This window comes from Engystomops pustulosus, chromosome 1 (assembly GCF_040894005.1).
Source record: "Engystomops pustulosus chromosome 1, aEngPut4.maternal, whole genome shotgun sequence".
Classification (NCBI taxonomy): Eukaryota; Metazoa; Chordata; class Amphibia; order Anura; family Leptodactylidae; genus Engystomops; species Engystomops pustulosus.
In genome coordinates this window covers 244722623-244745497 of record NC_092411.1, presented here as the reverse complement: position 1 = coordinate 244745497, position 22875 = coordinate 244722623, and the positions used below count along the sequence as shown (strand labels likewise).

Genomic DNA, 22875 nt, shown 5'->3' with positions numbered 1-22875 from the left:
TCGCCATGACACTCTCTAGCCTGCTGCCGCTGCCTCTGCATGCCGTCCCCTATAGTGTCAGGGTCAATTATTGGATGTTTTAGATGCTATCTAGCTTCATTCTGTCACTCTGTCATGGCCATGCTGTTGCCCATAATTTTGGCATAATGGTGCGATTATGCAGCCTCAGAGGCATCCATGCATGCTGCCCCTGCTGTTTCCTGTCCATTTCCGTGGTGTTTCCATCCTTTTCTGAGGTTCCCAGGTGTTTGGCCAAGCTTCCCTGTGCAGAGCCTTGGTCCCCTTGAAAAATGCTCGAGTCTCCCATTGACTTCAATGGGGTTCGTTATTCGAGACGAGCACTCGAGCATCGGGAAAAGTTCGTCTCGAATAACGAGTACCCGAGCATTTTAGTGTTCGCTCATCTCTAAATGTAACCATTAACCATATAACCAGCTTTATGCAATACTTACAAAGCGTCAGAAATAGACCTTTTCATTTTTATAGACTGTGACGTTCATATCAAAAATATTCCAGATGACGTCTACGCTTTTATCTTTAGCCTAGTCAAAATATATTCTCTTTCCAGTTTTCTATTCGGAAGTTAAACAATATGTTGGATGTTTTTCTTCAGGTAAACCTTTACAGACAGAAAACATCAATCCATTTTCATATTATATTCTATCCAGGACATTTCTTTGTTCTTAACATTTTAGCTTGAAAGTAAATTGGCAAATGCTTAAATTTAGTTTACATGGGAGAAAGAAGGATTTCTTTACTGTTCAATGCCGCGGATATGTTACCATACAGGGACTCAACCCAACAGCTCATGAAAAGTGCTCCACTATACGTGTTCTGCTTTTGGTGAATAAAATAATTGTATTACTCTTGAATTGCCTGTGAACTGTGCTGTTTTGCTGCTATACAAATTAACTTAGGTAAGGAATTGAATGGTTATTCAAGTCGTAGCCATCCACAGCTGGGATTTGAATAGTCCTACCTCCATCTCTCTAAAGTGGTTGGTACAAAAAGACTTTAAATGTGACTTAGTGTTATGGGAATAGTGTAGTATGGTAAGTTATGCTGTTTTCTGTAACTCCCAAAATTATGGAACCCTAATTCCCTAACCCCAATTCACCTGTATGGGAGTTGAGGAAACGCCCAACCTGATGGATGGGAGAAGCCCACCAATAATGAAGTGCTGTGTAGAGTGGGGGGGATTTATTAAACCAGAATATTTGTGCTCTGTCGCTGAAATAAAATCTCACCTGTAATTTCCACTGGAAATTTGCAGGAGGATAAAATTGTAGCAAGCGGCAAGCCCTTGTTATCCACTGACCTCTCTAGCCCCTGTGACCCAAAGTGAGGCTCTCTGGATGCCGATGATTTACTAAACTTTGGCTCCAGGCTACAATAATCAACTGTAAGAGTAATCAAAGGCATCTGCAATTACCGTATATACTCGAGTATAAGCCGACCTGAGTATAAGCCGAGACCCCTAATTTCAACACAAAAAACTGGGAAAACCTATTGACTCGAGTATAAGCCGAGGGTGGGAAATGCATTGGTTACAGCCTCCCAGTATATAGTCTTCCAGCCCCTGTAGCATACAGCCTGCCCAACCCCTGTAGCATACAGCCTGCCCAGCCCCTGTAGTAGGAAAAAAAATAACACTGTACTCATCTTTCCGACGTCCCCCATAGGTCCTCTTCTGTCTCAGACGAAGAGGACCTATGGGTGACGTCAGAAAGGTGAGTTTTGTCTTTAGGTTTTTAGTTGACTCGAGTATAAGCCGAGTTAGGGTTTTTGAGCACAAATTTTGTGCTGAAAAAACTAGGCTTATACTCGAGTATATAAGGTAAGCTTTATTGTGTATCCTTGTTCCCATGACAACCCAAAATTATGAAAATCCAATTATCACAAAACAAAAAAATAGTACTTTGTCTGAGGCTACAATTTCATAATACACCAGTTCCGGCTTACATACAAATTCAACTTAAGAGCAAACCTGTTGAAATCGTCTTGTAGGTAGCAACCATAACAACCACTTTTTAAAAAAAAAACAAAAAAAACATCTAAACATCTAAAATAAACTTCTAAAAAAAAGAATCCAATTTCAGGTAAGCTTATGGATATAATTAAAAAGGTTTAGAAACAGTTTCAAAATAATAAATTACTTTGGAAATAAACTTAAAATAAAAGAAATTTAGAGGTAGGAATTGATGAGAAGGTGAAGAGACCCCACATCTTCATTTGACACATATCATTTGACATATTTTCAAAAAGGATATCAGCCCTTTCATCTAAACAATGACACTTAATTTGTATAAATATCAAAACCCTTTTATATTATAATAGACTACACTTCTATCAATTACTACTCTTAGATTTCATCTGTGGCTTTATTTTTAAACCAATTTAGTTCATTTCTATTTTTCCTTGAGCTGTCATTTTACCAGATACAGATAACAGAATATGTTAGTATTATAGACATCTAGGTAACAATTTCTGGCTCCTTAGGCATATATGGGTGATAGCTGACAGCTTTGATAATATCTAATGATGTGCGGAGATGTGCCATGAATATTTGAGTCATTTACCAGCCTGTCTATTGTGACATTGTTTTAGGAACACCAGTATTTTTATTGTTTTTTTATTATTTTTGCCATCCATCTTCGATGAGCTGTTGACACATTGATGTATGCTATGAAAGTGGGCATTGTTTCTTAGGAAGATACATACGATATTAATAAAAACGCCTTTTTAGGATCTCATTGGAAAACTTCATTATAACCAGCTCTGGCTTAAAAGAGAGCTAGAAAACCAAATTATGGTTTAGACATGTAAAATAAGAGAGTACTATTCACATTGGGGCAGATTTAGTTCTGTTGAGATCCCACGGTGCGTTGTCCAAAGAGGATTCGGGTCTGCCGCGATTCACTAAGGTTGTGCGTCCAATTTCCTGCATGTGTCGCTTCTGTGCTGAGATCCGCAGGAGTTCACCATCTTCTTCCTGATGCATGTGAGTGCTTGATCTTGCAACACAATTCAGTTTTGAAATTTGGCGGTTTGTCCGACGGCACGCCCCCCGATTTTTGTTGCATGCAAGCGGGCCACAATCTGACCGTGTGCGCCAAAAACCCGTGGCAATTCGGTGCAAAAAGGAAATATGCAGGAAACCTGTCGGAATTGCGGTCCGCGGTCCCTTAGTAAATGAGCCCCATTATGTTTGTATTCATAGGACATTAAAGGGACAGTATGATACACGTGAGCAAGATGATTCTCAAATGAGGAACGGACATTTGCATCCGTTTTTCAAGGCCAGTTTGCATGTATTTGGCATTCGTTGCTCATTGCAATGAAAATTAAAAAACTTTGATACAGCTCACCAAATGAAGGCAATCTTGTAGACTGTCAATTGAGGAAATTTTGCACGGAGATGGAGACTGTGTTGCTCCAAGTAAGTATCATTAGAGTAAAAGAAGAGGGTTCTCCAGCTAATACATTAAAAACATCCAAATTTTATTCCATAATTCGATAAAAACATGAGGGTGCGCACAATGTCAAAATAGTTGATGCTTCTCCGACAGAACGCCATCCTTAGTCATAAGCAGTGGGACGGTGTAATTAGTGGTTACAACTTAGGATGCCGTTCCGTCCGAAACGCGTCAAGTATTTTGACATTGTGCACACCCTCCTGTTTTTCTCAAATTATGGAATAAAATTTTGATGTTTTTAATGGATTCGCTGGAGAACCTTCTTCTTTTTCTTTAATGATTTGATGCTCATGGCCAAACCATACTATGAGTGATGCATGAAAATTTTTCTGACTAGGACATCCTCTAGGAGATTAAAAATAAACATAATAGAACAGAAACATTTTTTAACAGAACAGACACATGGTCCATTGTAGTAATGAACGTGTGCACTGATTTGTTAAAAACTACTCTATTTAGTGCAGACGTGTGCCGTCCATTAATCACCAGCTGATATACTACAGTGAGAAAGTAGCTGTTAAAAGGGTTGAAACTTAATGATTTCTTGTTTTTCTTATTGTGGACAAGGGGAAGCTTCTGCTTGAGCCAGTTATCTTACAGTCAGATAGAGGATACTAAGGAGGAAGTTTAGATGAGCCATTTATACATTTAGATTATGGAATCAAAAAAAGGAGGTGTCTATAGATATTTCTGTTATTTTTCTACCTTTCATGTTCATGTAAGATCAACAGGAAAAGTAGGAAAAGGTCTCAAAGTGATTGACCCTTCCTTATGCTACCTCCACAGTTTAGATAATCTATATAGATATTCTATTGGGTCCTGGGTCCATAGTTTGCTATAACATGGTGTTCACGATGTGATTCAAAGTTTAGAATATTTTTACCTCTACTGTCTACCAAGCTTTCAAATACAGTAAATATAATACACATTACCCAATGGGAAAATGGATCCGCTCTGCCTTATGACAACTGGTTGTAATCTATTTTACTGTCAGACATGGCTCCAAGTAGCCATTGTATTAAATTTATACAATACTTGCACTAGTTGCAACCTGACTTAATTAAGTAATAATTCCAGCAGAGCGGGGCCTTGTATGTCATTAATAAGTTACTATAGGCAAAAGATTTTAATTAGTTTTAATGATTCTTTTTCTGAAATTTGTATTATTTATTTATTGAATCTTCATTGTGCTATGTATCAGCAGAACATATACAACGCTGTGCCCGGCAGACAGGTTCTAAGTTAACAGGATGCGTATTAACTCAATGGCTCCTACTTTTTCGGCATTATAATTTCTGTTTTATGTCAGCAGCTGTTCCCTGAATCACATCCATACTTTAAAGAAATGTTTTGGGCCAATGATAGATTGGAATATTCATAATTAGGAGGGGTTTTATTGGAATATAGTTACTGATTGTCCTTGATATCCTAAGACAGCCCTTGGTTTTTGATGAATGCATGTGATGATGTATGTCCTAGGTATCTGTGCTTATCCTCTGAGCTATAGATGAAGGTTTAAAATAGTTCCACTGTTTAAATGAACTCAATTTGAATTAAGGTAAAGGACCACTAAGCCCCAAAATTGATTTTTTCCTATATGAAGCATGAAGGTAAAATAGATTGGAATACAGAAATGTACTCATAGAAAACTACTGCAAAATGAGTGAGTTAAATAAAATGTTTGGTAAATATGCTATTACTTTATGAATAAATTAATTACCATTGATAGCCACTAGTTTGGGAGTGATCTGTGCAAAATTCGATCCCCCAGAGGCAAAAAAGAACGGTCAAGGTTAAGCCAAGGTAATAAAGCTGCAGGTTAAGATAGTCTCTGGTTGGTTCATTTAAATATTTTTTTAAAACTGTGTCTCTGGTATTGGTCCTTCATATTATTTTTAAAGTTCTTTTGATACATCTATGTCATTAAATCTGTCTATTATTCCTCCGGTATATTTATGAATATATTGGCAACTGGGTGTTACCATTTGCAATGTGCCCTATACCATGTAATGTTGTCCTGTCAGAGGTGACAGTGCCAGGCTGTGTAGTGATACAAAGGAAATGGTAACCACTACTTGTTTTCATAAATTTGCAGGGAAAAAAAAAGAAGACAATAAAAAAAAAATATTGAAAAATAGTGTCGTGAAAAATAGAGATATTTACTATAGTACTATATGTTAGAGGAGGTGACAGATCCTCCTAAACTTTTAATGTCTTATGAGGTTGAACTAGCAGGTTGAGTAAAATAACTTCACAATCCGTAAATCCTATTGTGGTTTAAGTATGATCCTAAGGCAATTCACTTGAAATCTGTCTGATGAGTGTTTCATAGATTGTATAGTTCTCCACAGGGGATTACATTTAAGAGACGCAGGCTCATAAAAACAAACAACAAAAATAGAATAAAATTGGGTCCACTTTGTAGTTCCCTTCAATCTACCTTATCCAACATTTCAACAGTATACCATGAGATTGGATCTCCAAAATAGTAATCTTTTTGATGGTTCATTCGTAGTGCATGTCACTTTCACATTGCTTTAATAGTTCCAACATACTTTCCAACCAGGAGGTCTTTGAAGCTGCCTCCCCGAGCCCTTTCCAGCATAGCTTGAGGCCTTGTGCCGCTTGCAGCAGAATTTCTTCTAAGACCAGGAAGTGCTCATAAAGTATCCGACCATGTGGAGCAATGATTTGGCCTTGAGAGCTTGTCCTCCCAGTGGTAAACCAGAACTGCAGATTCCAAGGAACATTCACAGGTACAGACAGCTCTCTTTCTGGAAGTCTGAGAGTGGGAGGACCTCCTGGCTAATACTGGGCTCAAGTAGGGCGGATAACTTTTGAGAGTCTCCCAGGTATGGCAGAAATTGTGGCATGGCCAGGATGAAGTGTCAGGTTCATGCTAGAAAGGGTTTCTAGAGGTTGGTGAATTCGCTAAAATTTCTTCAAAAGAGGATTACCCACAAAATAATTACCCACAATATGTCATAGATGGGTCCACCTAACTTCTACAAGAGTCAGCATAGCCACAGAGTTTGAGTGCATCCATATAGCCCAACCAATACTCATAGTCTAGATATTTATATGGGGCCCACTTTATAGATAGGTGTACACAACAATCCCCTTTAAACATGGTTTCGCCCAGTAAGATATTGATACAACCCTGTCTCTACTTAAGACCCCTGGTAGAATCGCATGGGTGGTTTATTATTTTACTTATAAAGTAGACCTGTATTACCTACAACACGTGTTATCAAGTTTGGAGTTTGTTTTTATTGAAAAATAAAGTGCAATGTTTCAAAGGATTTTTTCATGTATAAAATATTGGAAACCTATAGTTCATCCTGGCTGACTCATTATCACGTGTAGCCTTTATGTTTGACGCATAGGCGCAGAATCATGTTAATTCAATTGACACAAGAGGGCTTGGATATTCCTGTACAAAGCACTGGTAAAATCATACATTTACACTTAAACATTAATGAAACGCTTTGAATGTGTAACGGGAATTCATACTATAATTTATGCTTTATTTGCTTTTGAACTATTTAATAAAATATTAACTGTATGGTTACCAAAGTTTACGGTTAATGATTTATAAGGGATTGGGGACCAGACATCATTTGATTTTCTCACTTAAAAAACACGCTGCAAAACGCAGGTTCGATTTGGTGAGGTCTTAATGTCAAAGAATCTCTACTTTCTCTCCTGCCAACTTCTTTAAAAAGAGATTATTCTATTTGATGGCATATCTTACATTTAAAATTCTTCTTCTTTGACCCTTAACATAGGAGCTCCTTGGAATTAAAATTCAAGGAGTTTAATTTTTGTCTACAAAACCTAATAATAACAGTTTTAGAAGATACGTGTTGTTATTGAAAGACAATGTACACTTGGTAATTTTCCTTCTCGGAATGACTATTGTTTTACTACAGTTCTTGTGGGTATTTTTTTGCATTTACTTTTTTCAGAACATAAGTAAACTGTTTTAATATGCAGCTTTTGGTGTTTTCATTAACATTCAGTACTCATTAGAATTAAAAGCAAATTAAACAGTGTGTATTGTATATGTCATGGTATTTGCTATAATGCTGTTTGAAATTAGTTGTGAAACACAAGCTTCATAGGGATTTATAATTAAAAATATGTTTTATTTTTAACGTGTATGCCTTGAATATTCTCTACTCTGAGCTTTTTATCAGGTTTTTCATGTTCAGTTGCAGTGCTAGATAGCGGGAGTCCATTTTTCCTTAGATTTTCCATCTAACTTATATAGGTACAGGTAAGGTAATGTATCTTGAAAGCTTAAATCGATATCTTAAAAAGTAGAACTTAATGAGACACATGCCATTTTTGTCATACGTTGTAAGGATACGTCGGAAGGATTTCTGACTTGTCTTTGCAACACATGGCTAGGAAATATCCCACTGTATGTTGATATACTGGGATCCATCCTCCTGTCCCTCCTCCTGCTCCCTGAATGTGGGAGGAGTGAACATCAGCAGCAGCTAGTGATTGGCTGCTGTCGAGGTTTAAGGTGTTGCCCCAGTGATGTCACTGTTCTTAACATACACTCAGTGGAGGCTAGGGGGATGCATCCTACCCAATAGACTTCCATGGCCTCCACTGAGCATGCGCGTGTGCATTTTCTGGACAGTACACAACACATACTTTTTTCAGGTCTCTCAAATCACTTCTTTGCATTTTCTGAGTTTTCCTTAAGTATGGTTTTGTCTGGAGTTTTTTTGCCAAAGAATTTCCCAAATTTTATACAATTTGAAATGATAAATGTCATTTGTGACATTTAGCACATCTGGAATAAAAGATAAATGTGTCTTACTAATGAAAAACAAATGTTTGGTGGATATTTAAAAATGTCCCCAAAAAGGCGCAAAAAATTGCAATGTGCTAAAAAAATGTGTTTTTTTTTTAAATCTAATAAAGTGTTATTTCACTGGCCATATTTCTTGACCTACATCCACTTGATTTTTGCATATAGTAGTAAATTAGGGGGTGGGATTTATCACAGCTTGCACACCTGAATATCGGTATACAAGCCATCATTTGTGACTGATTTCCTCTCTTCCCCATATTGGCGGGAATGGGGTGGTGCCAGGCCACGGAGTAGGCCAGCGTAGGTTCCGGGACATCCTGTGCACTAGCTTTTAGCCTGCATTAGGCGCTGGATATTGTTCACTTCTATGCCAAGACTTGAGGTAGAGCTGAGCTGAGTGCACAATAGTGTGCCCTCCTCGCCGGACATATATCAGAGCATCTATAAATTACAGGCCCAACTTGAGGGGCAGGATTAGCAATTGATAAATCTGCCCCAATGTCTGCCAATGGTGATTGACCTCATAGTCCAATGTAACTAGTTTGTAAAAAGATGATCCAGATTTCTGACAAAACATTTTTTAATTATTTTTGTCTTGTGGTAGAACATCGGCATACTACCGGCTACCAGAAACTTCTTCCTTTACTGGTCCTCAATGTTAAGTTTCTTGGTATTCCAAGTATAGAGACTTCTACTCAAGTAGATACCATTTAAATATTGCATGAAAGGCAGAACATACAAGTTTTAAAGGTCTGCTTAGAAAATCCCCCAAACAAGCAATGTTCTTTGAAAAACATTACAGCAAGGATGCAGTATGCTATGCACAAGTTTTTGTTTTAATGTTAAACCCATACTCATGTCTTATTCTTAAGAAGTATTTCATAAAAGAGGGCTCTCCGCTCAAAATATGTGCAAAACATATCTGAAAACATCAGATTTTATTGAACATGCACTCATAATTTCTCTTTGATCTTTTTTTCCCCCTCCGAATTTTGTATGATTGTCAAAATTATGGATCTGCATTAGGTACCCTTATCAGTACACATGTACAGGTGCTTTTTCTGCACTTTGCTTCCTCACTTTTTAGGATATTTTGTCTACAAAAAAGCCTTTGAAGTTTAAAGTTTAAAAATGTTCAAACTTTGGATTTTGCCAATGTTGTTTAGCCGGTCCTGGGGACATGGCTATAATTTTCTTTTTCTGTTTTTTTATTTAATGTGTTAATATATAGTTATTAGCTATACACAATACAGGTTAACCTTATGAGTTCTCTAGGTTTTTTTTCTTTAGACTTTTTTGCTAAGACTATGAATTGTATTTAGAGAACATCCACAAGACCCAACGTTTTGGAGATGTCTTCCTACAGTCAGTGTCATTTAGGTCATTGGTCTGGCCATTCTTCCAGGAGCCGTATGTAAATGAAACCTTACCCCCCCCCCAATTGCCAACTTACGCTGTATGGACAATTCAAGTTATAGCTCTTCCTCAACATACGCTCTGAACTGTGATGAGATTTATTAAAACCCTCGCTGGGCAGTAATAGCGACAGCTACTCTTGTTGAAGAGCAGAGACATAAAGGATTAATCACTTTTTGTACTAAGTGACTTTTTGAAGGAAAGTGTTTTAAAGACACCCTGTCAGCATAAGAATCAATTGCGACACTCGCTGTGTTTGATTTTATAATTATATACATTCTGTAGAGATCGTCTTTGGCATGTTCAGTTTCCGCAGCTGAAATAGAATGATAATTTTCATATTTAATTTTAAAATGATCAAATTTATCAACCCACCGTTTAGACTAATAGGGGACTTTACTGTTATGAGTAATAAATATTTTATATATAATTTTTTTATTGTAATGTTACAAAAACACATAATTAAAACAATACTTACTGCTCTGTGTTCCACCACTGCTCCGTTACTGCTGCTCCTGGTCCTAACTGCACTACATTGTCCCCCAACATACGGTGTTAGAAAAAACTGGAAAAACTAGAAAAAGTCACTGACTGTCAGAGCTGATTCTTCTGGTGTTTCTTTGATATTTGGAGACACACAGGAAGTTGACTGCCTTAGGGGAATTGAGCTGCAGTAAAGGAGCAGAGAGAGACAAGTAGTGTTTTATGATTTTACTAGCCCTCTGAAGAGCTCATTTACATATAATGTATTAATTCAGAAACACCTTAAACCTTTCCAACCAAGTCCATTATGTTTCTTTGTATGACCACAGCCAGTAAGGAACATATTAGGGTATATGTATCACACTTTTGGCTTGCTTTTTTTTTTCATTTTTGAGACTCATAGTTCATAGTTGTGCTCATTTGCAACTTTTTTTGCGTCTAAAACTGTCTCCTTTCAAAGTCCGCCATTGTCTAGTTTCCCGCATAGTTATCACCTTAATCCAGATGTGAAAGTTGCGACTTTTATTTTAAAAAGTTGCTAAACAATCTCACATTTTTGCGCAGATCGCTGGCTGTCCCTGGCCAGGCATAGAAATTATCGACTTTTAGAGATTTTATAAATGTTTTAAAAAGTCGCAAATTCACTGGAGACCAAACGCTACATGTATCAATAAGAAAAAAAAGCTAAGATACATCTGACCAGCAGGAAATTCAAGAAAAGTTTCAAAAACAGAAAAAGCCAGACTTATGATACATGTGCCCCATTGTTTCCTGATTTATAACAACTACTATTTTTGTATGTTTTTTTACCTGAACATATTTTAATGTTAATAATGTTTTTCTTATAGAAAATTAGTCAATCACCCAGTTCTTGAAAATGGGCATGACAACCTTATAGAGATGGCTGTGTTTCCACCACCTTGCCATGATGGCGACTATGGGGATGGGTATGTGTCTCTATATGTTCCTTTCCTGCTACACCCATGCATAATTGTAAATTCCAGCAGGCAGGGCTGGATTTATAATTTCTGACAACCAAAAAACCCCATTTTTTTCATATTGACACCCTAACCCATTGTCTCTTCATGGTTCCAAATTGGTTTCTGTTCACATGGGTTGTTTACAATTTTATATATTATATTCACTACAAAATAATTTACTTATATATATACATACCATTTAAAGAATTTGTACAAAATATCTTAACATTTGTTATCCCTTATAATGTTTTCTCAGTAATATATGGCAGCTTGTAGATTTAGAGTAGCCCGATACAAATAGATCCTTAAAATATAAACTAATATGTAGTAAATTGTTATTTAAAATGTCGCTCCCCTTAGCAGAATATGCCGTGGACATAGACTGTAATGAAGAATTAAAATACTACTGGCCCTTTAATCAGTCCATTGATTTTCTCCGCACGGAGCAGACACAGGACAGAAGTTGACCACTGGTCACATGTCCGCATCACATGTCCTGCATCTTCCTGGGCAGGTGATGTGATTGGCTGTAGTTGGTTGGTTGCAGTGCATCCAGTATGGCCAGTGTTGTGGTGAGACGTCATCTCAGTGAAGCATGGTGTAGTGATGGTAGCTACACATCATTACTATGGTAACAGCAGTGCTGTTACTGAGAACTGAAGGATCACGGGACTTGTAGTTTCCAGTGGCGGCCATCTTGAGGATAATTCCACCTACTTTTGCAATCCCACAAAAATTTTGTGAATTAAAAAATCTAACTAATTAAGCTAAATTGTGTGACTAATGACATTGAGTTTTGTTATATTCGTTTATTTATAACATTGTGGGTTTTTGTATCATGGCAGCTCAACCCCAACCCCCATTGAAAAAAATAAATACACAACCAAGCTCTTTTTGAATAGTTAATGGCCATGGTGTTTATTAAAGGGTTACAATAAATACATTCATGAAATAATTATTTAAATTAAATAAATTCATTAGTAATAAATAATTAAAATATTATTTAAAACATCATAACTTCAATTTTATTGAATGCAAAACCAAGTCCACCCAGTATTGCTGGGTGACAATGCCCCACTAACAAACTACCATGACAGTTCATAACACAAGAAGTTAAGGGAGGGTGGGCTCTTCTTCTTGACTCACAAAGACTTCTGGCAGTCACCCTATGGAGACTGCTGTTTAAATACTCCCCCCCCCCCCCGAATCCCTACCAATCAGAAACATATCGACGATCTTCTGCCCAGAAACCCCAAATCTTACAGGTAGAGCATACCAACTTTACCGATTTTACAGGTGAGTCGGACCAAACCAATACCTGCAAAAATAGAAAAAGGGGGAAGGGAAGGAAATACACAAAGTACCCTACCCTATGTAAATCCAACCTAGTATAATTAAAGCGGGAGGACTGTGCGGTCATTTATCCCCCATATTAGTCAATCATGGGAGGGCACCTTTTCCAGACGTTTAATATCCCAGAATACCCCTTTAATGGTCTATAATTCTTCTAAATCTATCTCAGAAAATATGATATTTACCTCTCTGCATCTTTTTATCATAAAGTATAATATTAAATACCACCATAAATCTTATATTAATTAAACTTCAAAGAGTGAAAGTTTTTTAGGCACAACTATATAATTTCCTAATTTTCTAATTTTTTTTGCGTTAACCTCCAATGTTGACTTCTGGGTGTCTTTTTTTACGTGATCGCATTTCTCATTACAAAATAGAGATCCGAAATCTATACTGTAACCATAATGAACCACCTACTTGCGTGTCTGCTGCGTGACAAGGACTGATTTTTATCTTCTAGACGTAAACGACGGCCATTCCTACCACTGCAAGAAGAGATATTGAACATCTATAGAGCTAAAGTTAAAATATGTTGTATAGTATGCTGTAGGTGAAGTTTATAGATTATTTATAGGATATGATAACTTTTTTTACTCACCTTGCTGTGCGTCAGTCTTGATCTTCTTCGTAGATATCACTCATAACCTGTGTTACAATCTGGTGCAAGCTATAGAAAATTTTGTATCCCTACACAGTCCTATTTTGTGTCCAACCCTGTTGTTCCCACTTGGCATTAGGTTGTTGTGGGAAAGAGGGGGTCGCAAATCCTGATTGAACAAGACATAATTAGTCCGGCCCCCCCCCAAGTGTCTGCATAACATTTGCTGGTCATTCTGTTGTGTTCTGGCTTCCGAAAGATTGCAGAGAATCTACAGGAAAGCAGCGTGAAAACAAAATAATAGAAATCTAAATGGCGGTTAAAAAGCTTCTGACAGGACATCTTTATGGGAGAGGAAATGTGTTTATTAAAGTAGATGATCACAGATTGAACCTTATAGCAGGGAAGTAATAAGAATCGGAGCCTGAGCGGTTTCCCGAGCTGTAAGAAATGTAATCAGGACGCCTGCGTGTTGTGCCGTAATACAGCCCTGCTCCCCGCTACATCCATTGACTTCTGATTGTCGGCCTATTATTTGTCATATACAGGAATCTTATTAACTATGGAAATATGCAGATTGGAGTTTATTATAGTTGTTTACAGCACGGAGCTGCAGTCTGGAAATAGCTTTCGTCGAGCTTTGCATTCGTTGAAATGACTGTCAGGTGATATTAATTCAGGTAACATAGCAATGAGATTTATCTTGTTTGTAAGCTTTTCATTTTCGAAATTACGCTGCCAGGGATCACCTCCTGGTGTGAAAGTTGTCCAAAGATAATAGCGCATCAGTTTGAGAACATAATAGATTTGAGAATACAAACTCACAAACAGCGTGACAATGCTTGAACGTAGCGTGCCACAGCCAGAAGCGTTACAGATTTTTTCAGGTTTTTTTGTCACTTGTACTTTGTTTACATGGAAATTTTGTATGTTGTTGAACTTGTTAAGTGTCACATGGTTTTTGTAGAGCTTTATGTTTCGGGGAAACAAAATGTTTACCCGGTGTTAAGATGTTTCTATGTTTCACTTAGTGCAAATAAGATCAAAGACTTCTATTTCCTATGAGATTCAATGTGGAAATAGACCAACAAAACTCATGGCAGGATCTGAGTCCTAATACAACCGATGATACAGAAAATTTTATAAAAATAAAAATAGCTCATTGTGACAATTCTTTGGATATGTTGATTCAAGAGTTGGATGAGGAAACATCATATCTGTTAATAATTTCCTCACTTGTAATAGACTCAAAAATCTCCAAGTTCTTCAACATGCAATAGAGTCCTTTGCTATACATTATACCTTCAAAAATTTTGGCAAAACTTTCTTCTTCTATGAATTGGGACCTTATTGGCTTTTCACGGATTTTAACATTGATAAACTATCCTTAGATGGGGATCATCAATATCAAAGCAGTGACGTAGCCCCCCCCCCCCTTACCTTCCACACTATTCATTTGATGCCCACTTCTGACTTCATACACTGGTGGAAGTGTATTTGTTATGCCTTCTATGCCAGTTTTTAGACACAGAAGGCACATAAATCTCATCTTCCCCGCCAGTTTTTCTGTTTCCCCAAGGTGTGCAGTGGTGTGGACGCCCGGCCCACCAACAGAGGCTACAGCAAAAAACTCTGCAACTTCAGACCTGGTCTATAGGTCTGAACTGGCAAAGTTTGTGCCCTTATTTACTAAAAGGCCTCTGGGACCCTCTTATTAGATATTAGGGTCGGACCCCCCCTACCCCCATAGTGTTTTTGCATGACCTGTGACTGTAGACTCCCCATTAATAGCAGGATCTCAAAATCCTGGACTGGACATAAGTTGAAAGTTGATGATTTGAAAACAAAAATTTGAAAAAAAAAGTTTCCTTCTATCTACATCTTTCCAGTAACCCACCTGATTCCCAGGTAAATAATCATGCGCTATCTATAGTTTAGCATTACAACTTTTCTTTCAATATTTCAGTACATGACGTGTCAAACCTGAAAGCATTGTTTTGTTTTCCATGACTCACTCTTACATTGTATCATTCATGTTGCACTGATCCTAATACCAATGGTAACCTTGTATACATAGCTTGTCAGCACAGCATGTTTTGATAATGGGTTAATCCAGTTACATAAATGTCGCTACTAGCAAAAAGCTCAGAGAATTGTAATATTGTAACATGACTGGAAGGACCATGAATGCACTTCTATGCTGCACATGTTTATACAATATTTCCATGTTTCAAGTTACTACAAGATACTTTGACAACTTTATATGCACATAAAGAATAAAATACCAACTGAGACACAGAGAACAAAACTTTATGCTTAGTTAAATGGAATGAGGCACTATAAAAAGGTTTTCCACTGTGCAGGCAGCATGTTATACAGCTAAAAGAGTTGAGAATCTGCAGGAAGCAGGTTATAGAGCAGGAGGAGCTGAGTATATTGTACAAAGTGTTCTATTTGCAGCCAGCATGTTATAGGGCAGGGGGAGCTGAGCAGATTGTACAAAGTGTCCTGTCTGCAGGCAGCAGGTTATAGAGAAGGAGGAGCTGAGCAGATTGTACATAGTGTCCTATCTGCAGGCAGCAGGTTATAGAGCAGGAGGAGCTGAACAGTTTGTACATAGTGTCCTATCTGTAGCATCATGTTATAGAGCAGGAGGAGCTAAGCAGAGTGTGCATGGTGTTCTATCTGCAGGCACCATGGTATAGAGCAGGAGGAGCTGAGCAGATTGTAAATAGCGTCCTATCTGCAGGCAGCATGTTATAGAGCAGGAGGAGCCCAGCAGACTGTATGAAGTGTCCTATCTGAAAGCAGCATGGTAAAAAGCAGCATCAGCAGAGCAGATTATTCATAGTGTTAAATTTGCAGGCAGCATTTTAGAGCAGGAGGAGAGGAAAGATTGTATATAGTGTCCTATCTGCAAGCACCATGTTATAGAGCAGGAGGAGCTGAGCAGATTGTACATAGTGTCCTATCTGCAAGCACCATGTTATAGAGCAGGAGGAGCTGAGCAGATTGTACATAGTGTCCTATCTACAAGCAGCATGTTTTAGAGCAGGAGGAGCTGAACAGATTGTACATAGTGTCTGATCTGCAGGCAGCATGTTATACAGCAGGAGGAGCTGAGGAGATTGAACATAGTGTCTTATCTGCAAGCAGCATGTTATAGAGCAGGAGGAGCTGAACAGATTGTATATAGTAGCCCCTTTGCAGCATGTTAAAGAGAGCAGACAGAGCTGAACAGAACAAATCTATGCCCAGGCCTATAGGTGTTTGATAGTTATATCTGAAACAGAAAGCTGGGATTTGGTGCAAGATGTCAATCACAGCAGAGGGGGCTGATCTGAGGGAGAGCTTGACTTCAGCACTAAATTCCAGGTTAGATGATACCACCATGATGGCCTATGAAGGAAACTTAATGTGGAAGGTGTTGTGCTGCTTGACAAGATACTGGTAGTGGTTCATTATGTCATATACTTCTCCTAGGTCCCCTTAAACTACCATGGATGGCATAGGGGTAATGACCAGCATCAGTGTATATCCCTATTAGGGACATATATATAAACCGTCCCTAAGCTACCGTCATTCTATATGAAATATACCACTCATGTAGGCATTACTGTATAAGTAAACTCTTGTATTACCTTTGAAAGTGCTTCATTTGAAGTACAAGAATCGATTTATTCCCCTTGGGAAGGTCTATGGTCATTGTCGCTGTCAGGCGTAGTATTGGAGTTTGTTCAGCATGATGGATTCCCATTATGCAGATGGCTTTATTAAAAAGAAAAATATTTATCCGGGGATTGAATAGCGTACAGTATGTGCAGATGGCTAGGTAGGCATTTAGTTATTTTCTTCTTCAAACATGTTTCTTTGATTGTGATTGTACTGGCCCCAGCTCTTTCTCTTCCCCTGAACTCCTACTATCCTTTCAATCTGTTCATTGTAGAAGGGACCCGCGTGGCGGTGGATGAGATAATGAGAATCTGTGCAGACGTGCGCACCGGATAAAGTCAAGAGATGGAGCGCTCTCTTTACCGCCTGCTATTTAAAGAAGCCCTTATATGTATCTTACAAGGTCCTTCCTGTCAATTGGCCATAATATGACATAAACAATTGACCGGTGGAACAATACGCAGCATCTACATTTAGGAAAAAAGTTACCAGGGAGGTGGATGCGATTCAGCGCTGGGATGTTCTGGATCTGTGTAACATTTTATGAGCAGCGGCAGAACTGCTGAAATATCTCATCTTCCTCCCCTTCTACTCAGTAATAAGCATTTATATGTTTTCGCCGGAGCTGAGGATGTAGTGGTTAAACCCTTGTCATTAAATTGTTCCTCCTTCCCCAGACTTTACAAGGACCCAGATACAGGAAGACTCAATCTAATAGAACATGGCTGAGTGTATAGAGGAAGCAATGCTTTATAGTTCTAAAATAAATGGGATTTATAAGAAGACCTTAAGTATGGAACTGAAAGGCACAATCTGCTATGATATGAGCCCATAGTTATCTAGTGTCCTGCCCAGGAGCAGTGAGAGATCTAGCAGCTGGTACTGCAATATAAGACACGGAGACAGGAGAGAAACATCCACATTGTTAATACAAAAAAAGTTAAGGTAAAATAAAAGATCCTAAGCCATCCATGTGTCAATACTGGTGACTTTAGGGACTATAGGATAGATAATATTGCTCCAATCATATGTATATATACATGTATATATAAAAGAAAAAATGGCAGCACTCCAAAGACTTGTGGAAGAAAATGGTAGTTTATTCCAACATGTGCCAAGCCACGTTTCGGCTCCCATGGCCTGGAGCCTTTCTCAAGCTAATTATTTTGGGACCACTCGTCCTGGCCCCTGGATGTGCACCCATACCGAAATTCTTGAGTGCTGCAACTACTTTTCCATATATATATATATATATATATATATATATATATATATTGGTCTGCCCCTCCTGCTCTATAAAATGCTGACAACACATAGAACAATGTAGAATCTGCTATCTTTTCCTGCTCTATTCCATACAGATTTAAGATAAGACATTTTGGATAACCTGCTTAGTTCCTCTTGCTCTATAATATGCTGCCGGAAGAAAGAATACTATGAACAATCTGCTCAGCTCCTACTGCTCTATAATGTGCTGCTTGCAAATATGACACTATATACAATCTGCTGAGCTGCTCCTGCTCTATAACACACTTTCTGCAGAAAAGTTATAATTTACAGTCTGCTCAGCTCCTCCACCTCTATAACATGTAACTGCAGATAGGGCACTATGTACAATCTACTCAGTGCCTTCTGCTCCATAAAAAGCTGATTGCAGATAGGACAATATGCATTATCTGCTCACTGCCTCTTTCTCCAAAATATCCTCCCAACTGATAGGACACTACCATATGTACAATCTTATTTGCACTTCCTGCTCTATAACATTCTACCAGCACACTATGGGGCACATTTACTAAGGGCTTTGCGCCAGTTTTGTGTCGGACTTTGCACATTCTTTTAGATCCAAACTGCTTGCACATGTATTTAAGAAGGGACCACTCCACATGTATCGCATGTGACCATTTTGTGGCTCAGCTGTACTATGCTTCATGCCACACAGATTTCTGGGCGTTCCTGTACTAAGTCAGACAGATTTAACATGCAATGTCTGACAGAAATATTTGCACACCCTATGTCAGTGATGGCAAACCTTTTAGAGGCCGAGTGCCCAAACTACAACAAAGACCCGCTTATTTATCGCAAAGTGCCAACATAGAAATTTAATTTGTGATTTATACTCCCTTCTCTGTCACAGTTTTCATTGATGCCAGCCCCTGAGGACACCAATAAAGCAGAAAATAGTCCCAGGTAGTCCTGTCACTTTAAAAAAGCTCTGGGCACGGCAAGTCCTGGTCTGTCTTGGAGATACCTGGAGCCATCTCTGGTGATGGCCTGAGTGCCCACAGAAAGGGCTCTAAGTGCCACCTCTGGCACCAGTGCTGTAGGTTAGCCATCACTGCCCTATGTTAAAGCTGCACCAAAAAAAATAAGTGGTGTACTCTCTAGGGGGCGCTAGATTCATGCAGAAGGTGCGCCAGAAATAGTGAATAGTACAGACTAAGTACAGACTGCACTGTTCTTAGTAAATGTGCCCCAATGTATAATCTCCTCTGCACGTCCTGCTCTATAACATTCTGCCTGCAGAACACTGTGTACATTCTCCTCAGCCCCTTCCGATCTGCTCCCGGTATAAAACCAGCGAGTTCATGGATCTAATCTAAGGAATGTGCATGGAAATCATCTGTACACAACATCTCATTGCCAGTGAGAATCAGATGAAACATTTGTATCTTCTGTTTCCTAGCACGTAGCAGGAGGTGAGTGGATAACACCTTCCTATCTGTAGGACAGTCTCCGTTCTTTCTCCCTCCCTACTTGGAAGATATAACTATTTTCCGCTTGTCATGATAAAGGATTAAGTGGGAAATAGAAGATGACCTTATTATTTACACTTAAACCTGACTGAGATCTGCTGTCACTTGGCTGTCTCTCCAATCTGTGTACATTAGGAAGGTTGGACGGCTGATTGTAGAAGGAATTTTCGCTGCATCCTAACATATCACAGGTAGCTGGTACAGTAAATAAGGTCCCCCCACAGGCGACAGGATTTGATACAGACGGGCATGGCTGTCATTTCATCTTTCGCTTCAGCTTTCTATCCAGGATGAGCTCCTGCAGAAGTTTCAGGCTGTGCTTCTCCTCTGCTCTAATTGCCAACCATATATTTTTCATAAAGGATATAATATACATAAGCGGGATCTGTCTGCATATACCGTATATCATCTATACATGCGGCATGTATGCCCTTGTGCCCATTAGCCCACTGGCAATCTATATGAAAAGCTGATAAATAAAATAGTGAGGTGCCTGCTGTGCTGGCCTTTAGAGCCGTCCTCAGCTTCTTCTATGTGATTAATTAGCTACAAGATCACAAAAAGCATGACACTGGGAATTAGCTGCGCCTGTGTCTGTAGGCTACGATGGTAGCCCCTCACTTCAAAGGCATTTGCAGCTTTTGTGGCCAATGATCTCAAGTAAACAGGAGCTTGCATGGTGCCGTGATGTGGATGTCGAATAATTTATCTAAAGATTTCTGCTAGATCAGGGTAAAATCGCTTTCCAGTTGTGTTCCTTTAATATAAGTTTTAGACCCAGAAAGAAACTCCACTGCTGGTGTTTATAAAAAGTGTAGAACTTCCAATTTATGTTGTAAAACTAAATTATATCCTCACTTTTTATTATCTTAGAGTGCAATGTTGGTTCTCCTTCTGTCTCTTTTGTCTTAGTGCTGCAGCTTTGGTCTTGTATTTCCAAGAAGACAACGGGAGAAACCCTTGGGGTGATAGATGTCCAGTTGTTGACACCATTGGCAGTGAGATTGGTAGGCAATGGATTTCAGAAGATGATCTCCATCATGTTGTGGGATTTGTTGACCTAGTGTGCAGTGATTGATCTTTTTCCACATGCCCTGTTCATTTTTTGCCTTTGAATTATGTTTAGGTTCGCAATTCCAGTGAAGTAGGGAGGTGGTTCTCACGATTCCAGATGCATAAAGACCGAATCACTTGTGATTGGTAATGAGCACATGTTTTGCTGGTAAACTATGTAAAATGTGTCATTTAAAGAGAACCTGGCCACCTTTTTGAGCTTTCTCCATATCCCTACAGACAATAAACAGCATATCCCCAAACTATTTTTATAAAACTTCTGGAGTTAGTGGTTCAAATAATAACTTAGATTAAAGTTTAGCTGGCTCCCTGCCAGCTTGTGACCTGTGTCCCTGGGGAGTGTTCAGCTCCCTCCCTCTTTTGCAAAATGATCATCTCCTCACCTCCCAACATTCACTCCTTGCCCACTCCTCTGCTGCCTCCTTTTGTGGATACAGTGCAGACATGCTGACATGAGGTGACTGGGAGGATGGGCTTTTATTTTCTAAACCCACTAATGCTAGAAGTTTTATAAAACAGTTAGTGGATTTGCTAATTATTGTCTGTAGGGACATGGAGGAGGTTCAAAAAGATGATCTGGTTCCCTTTAAGTCTAAACGAATGTGCATTTTGGAATGGATCCTCCCCGCTGCTCTTGAATTGGGGTTCTAAGCACCTCTCAGAGGCGCTCTACTCCTTACATATTTGGTTAAGGGACTTCCTGTCATGTTGGACCAGTGCGATTACCGAAAGCAACCTAGCCACTTGAAGTTAGGTTGAAACTCTGATTTAACAGACATCTAAATTTTGAGGCCAGGAATGGAGATTTGAATCCATCCGCCTGGGAAGTATTCAGAATTACTGTGCATTAATTTACAATTTTACTTTTTGAAATGTTTTCTCTTTCCAGACAACCCCATATAAGCATGAAACAAAACTGTGATATTCAGTCTAGTTTTGGAATCTTAAAGAGTCTGGAGTGTCACTTATCTTGCCTCGTATGGCAGAATTCTGGTGTACTAGGCAGGAAAAAGTTGCAATTCTTGGAGAAGAATCCAGGGACAGGAATTGAGAGTTTACTTATACCATTACTCTGCTCTCCCACCATCTTACTGACGCATTTACTATGGTCTGTGGCAGGAACCTGGCATAGAAATCATCTTGGTGCACAACTGTGTACCAGAAATACTGAGAAGTCGGAGGTTCTTAGTTTACCCGGCAAATTGTGCACCAATAGATGGAAGTCCAAACATTGAGTTAGTATTTAGCTATTATTCTCCTCAGCATAGTGACCTCAAATTGCTTTCATTGAATGGGATTCCAATGAGATCTTATCCCCTTGGATATATAAATATTAGTCTTTGCTATGGTTTGATTATTTCTAAGGCTTTCAATGGTTTTTGAACACACAATACAGGATTTCTAAGCAATTATTTTTCCTTCTCGACAGTAACCTTGTTAAGAGCACGTCTTTTATAGAAATCCTTGCTCCTAATCTATTGTATTGCTTTATAAATAAGAGATACAGACAAATCCAATGATAAGTTATCCTGGCAAGTTGATTAGTCACCTATTATTAAAGGGCTAATAACTATGTAAATCCACCTGTCGCTTCCTGGTAATTATTGAAGGTGTTGTGTCAGGAACAAGGCTCTAATACATTTCACAAGGTTTCTTCTCCGTAGCCCTGTTCTCAGCCCCTCTCGACAGACTTCATCAAACCTGACACATCTGTAATAACATCAGTGGTAATTTGAAATCATCCTAGCTTAAGGGCTTCCAAACACATGGGACTTAAGTAGCCAAATGATATCGGACTGAAAGCAGGGAAAATTTGTTGACATGTTGTCAAACAAATTGACAAGATCTTAAGTATTATCCTTGAAAATGTGTGAATAGAGAGATAAATCTGATTCTTTTGGGCCGTGGTTTAGCAGAACGTTAGAAAATGTATTTTGCTCTTCGAATAAACAAACAGAGTCTATTATTGTGGTTCTTGAACTTGCAGGGACACCTCCGGAAGAAGGCTTTACCTGAATACTAATATTATGACTATACTGTACATGCTTTCCATATCCTATAGACTGTAGGCGCTGTAGTGATCTTCGTCTTGTTACTCTGCAGCTACAGGTTGTCAGAGTATGTTATGAGTAGCAGGTTTACAGGAATGAAATGACTTCTATAGGGACTTTCAAGGGATTTCCCAATAATAGACCGCAATATGATCCATATTCATTAGACTACTGTCATCATA

At 38.7% G+C, this 22875-nt stretch overlaps 1 protein-coding gene across 19 annotated transcripts in view; it reads left to right on the top strand.

Moving 5' to 3' along the window:
- The window catches only part of TENM3 (teneurin transmembrane protein 3), a 1383253-nt gene that overhangs the window by 1176915 nt on the left and 183463 nt on the right, over nt 1–22875 (top strand). For 16 of the 19 annotated variants that reach the window (XM_072123399.1, XM_072123501.1, XM_072123484.1 and 13 more), the window contains one exon: nt 11055–11153. The exons of the other annotated variants lie outside the window; for them this stretch is intronic. In XM_072123399.1, coding sequence (XP_071979500.1) covers nt 11055–11153 — 99 coding nt within the window. The remainder of the gene's footprint in view (nt 1–11054; nt 11154–22875) is intronic. 19 annotated transcript variants of the gene reach the window in all.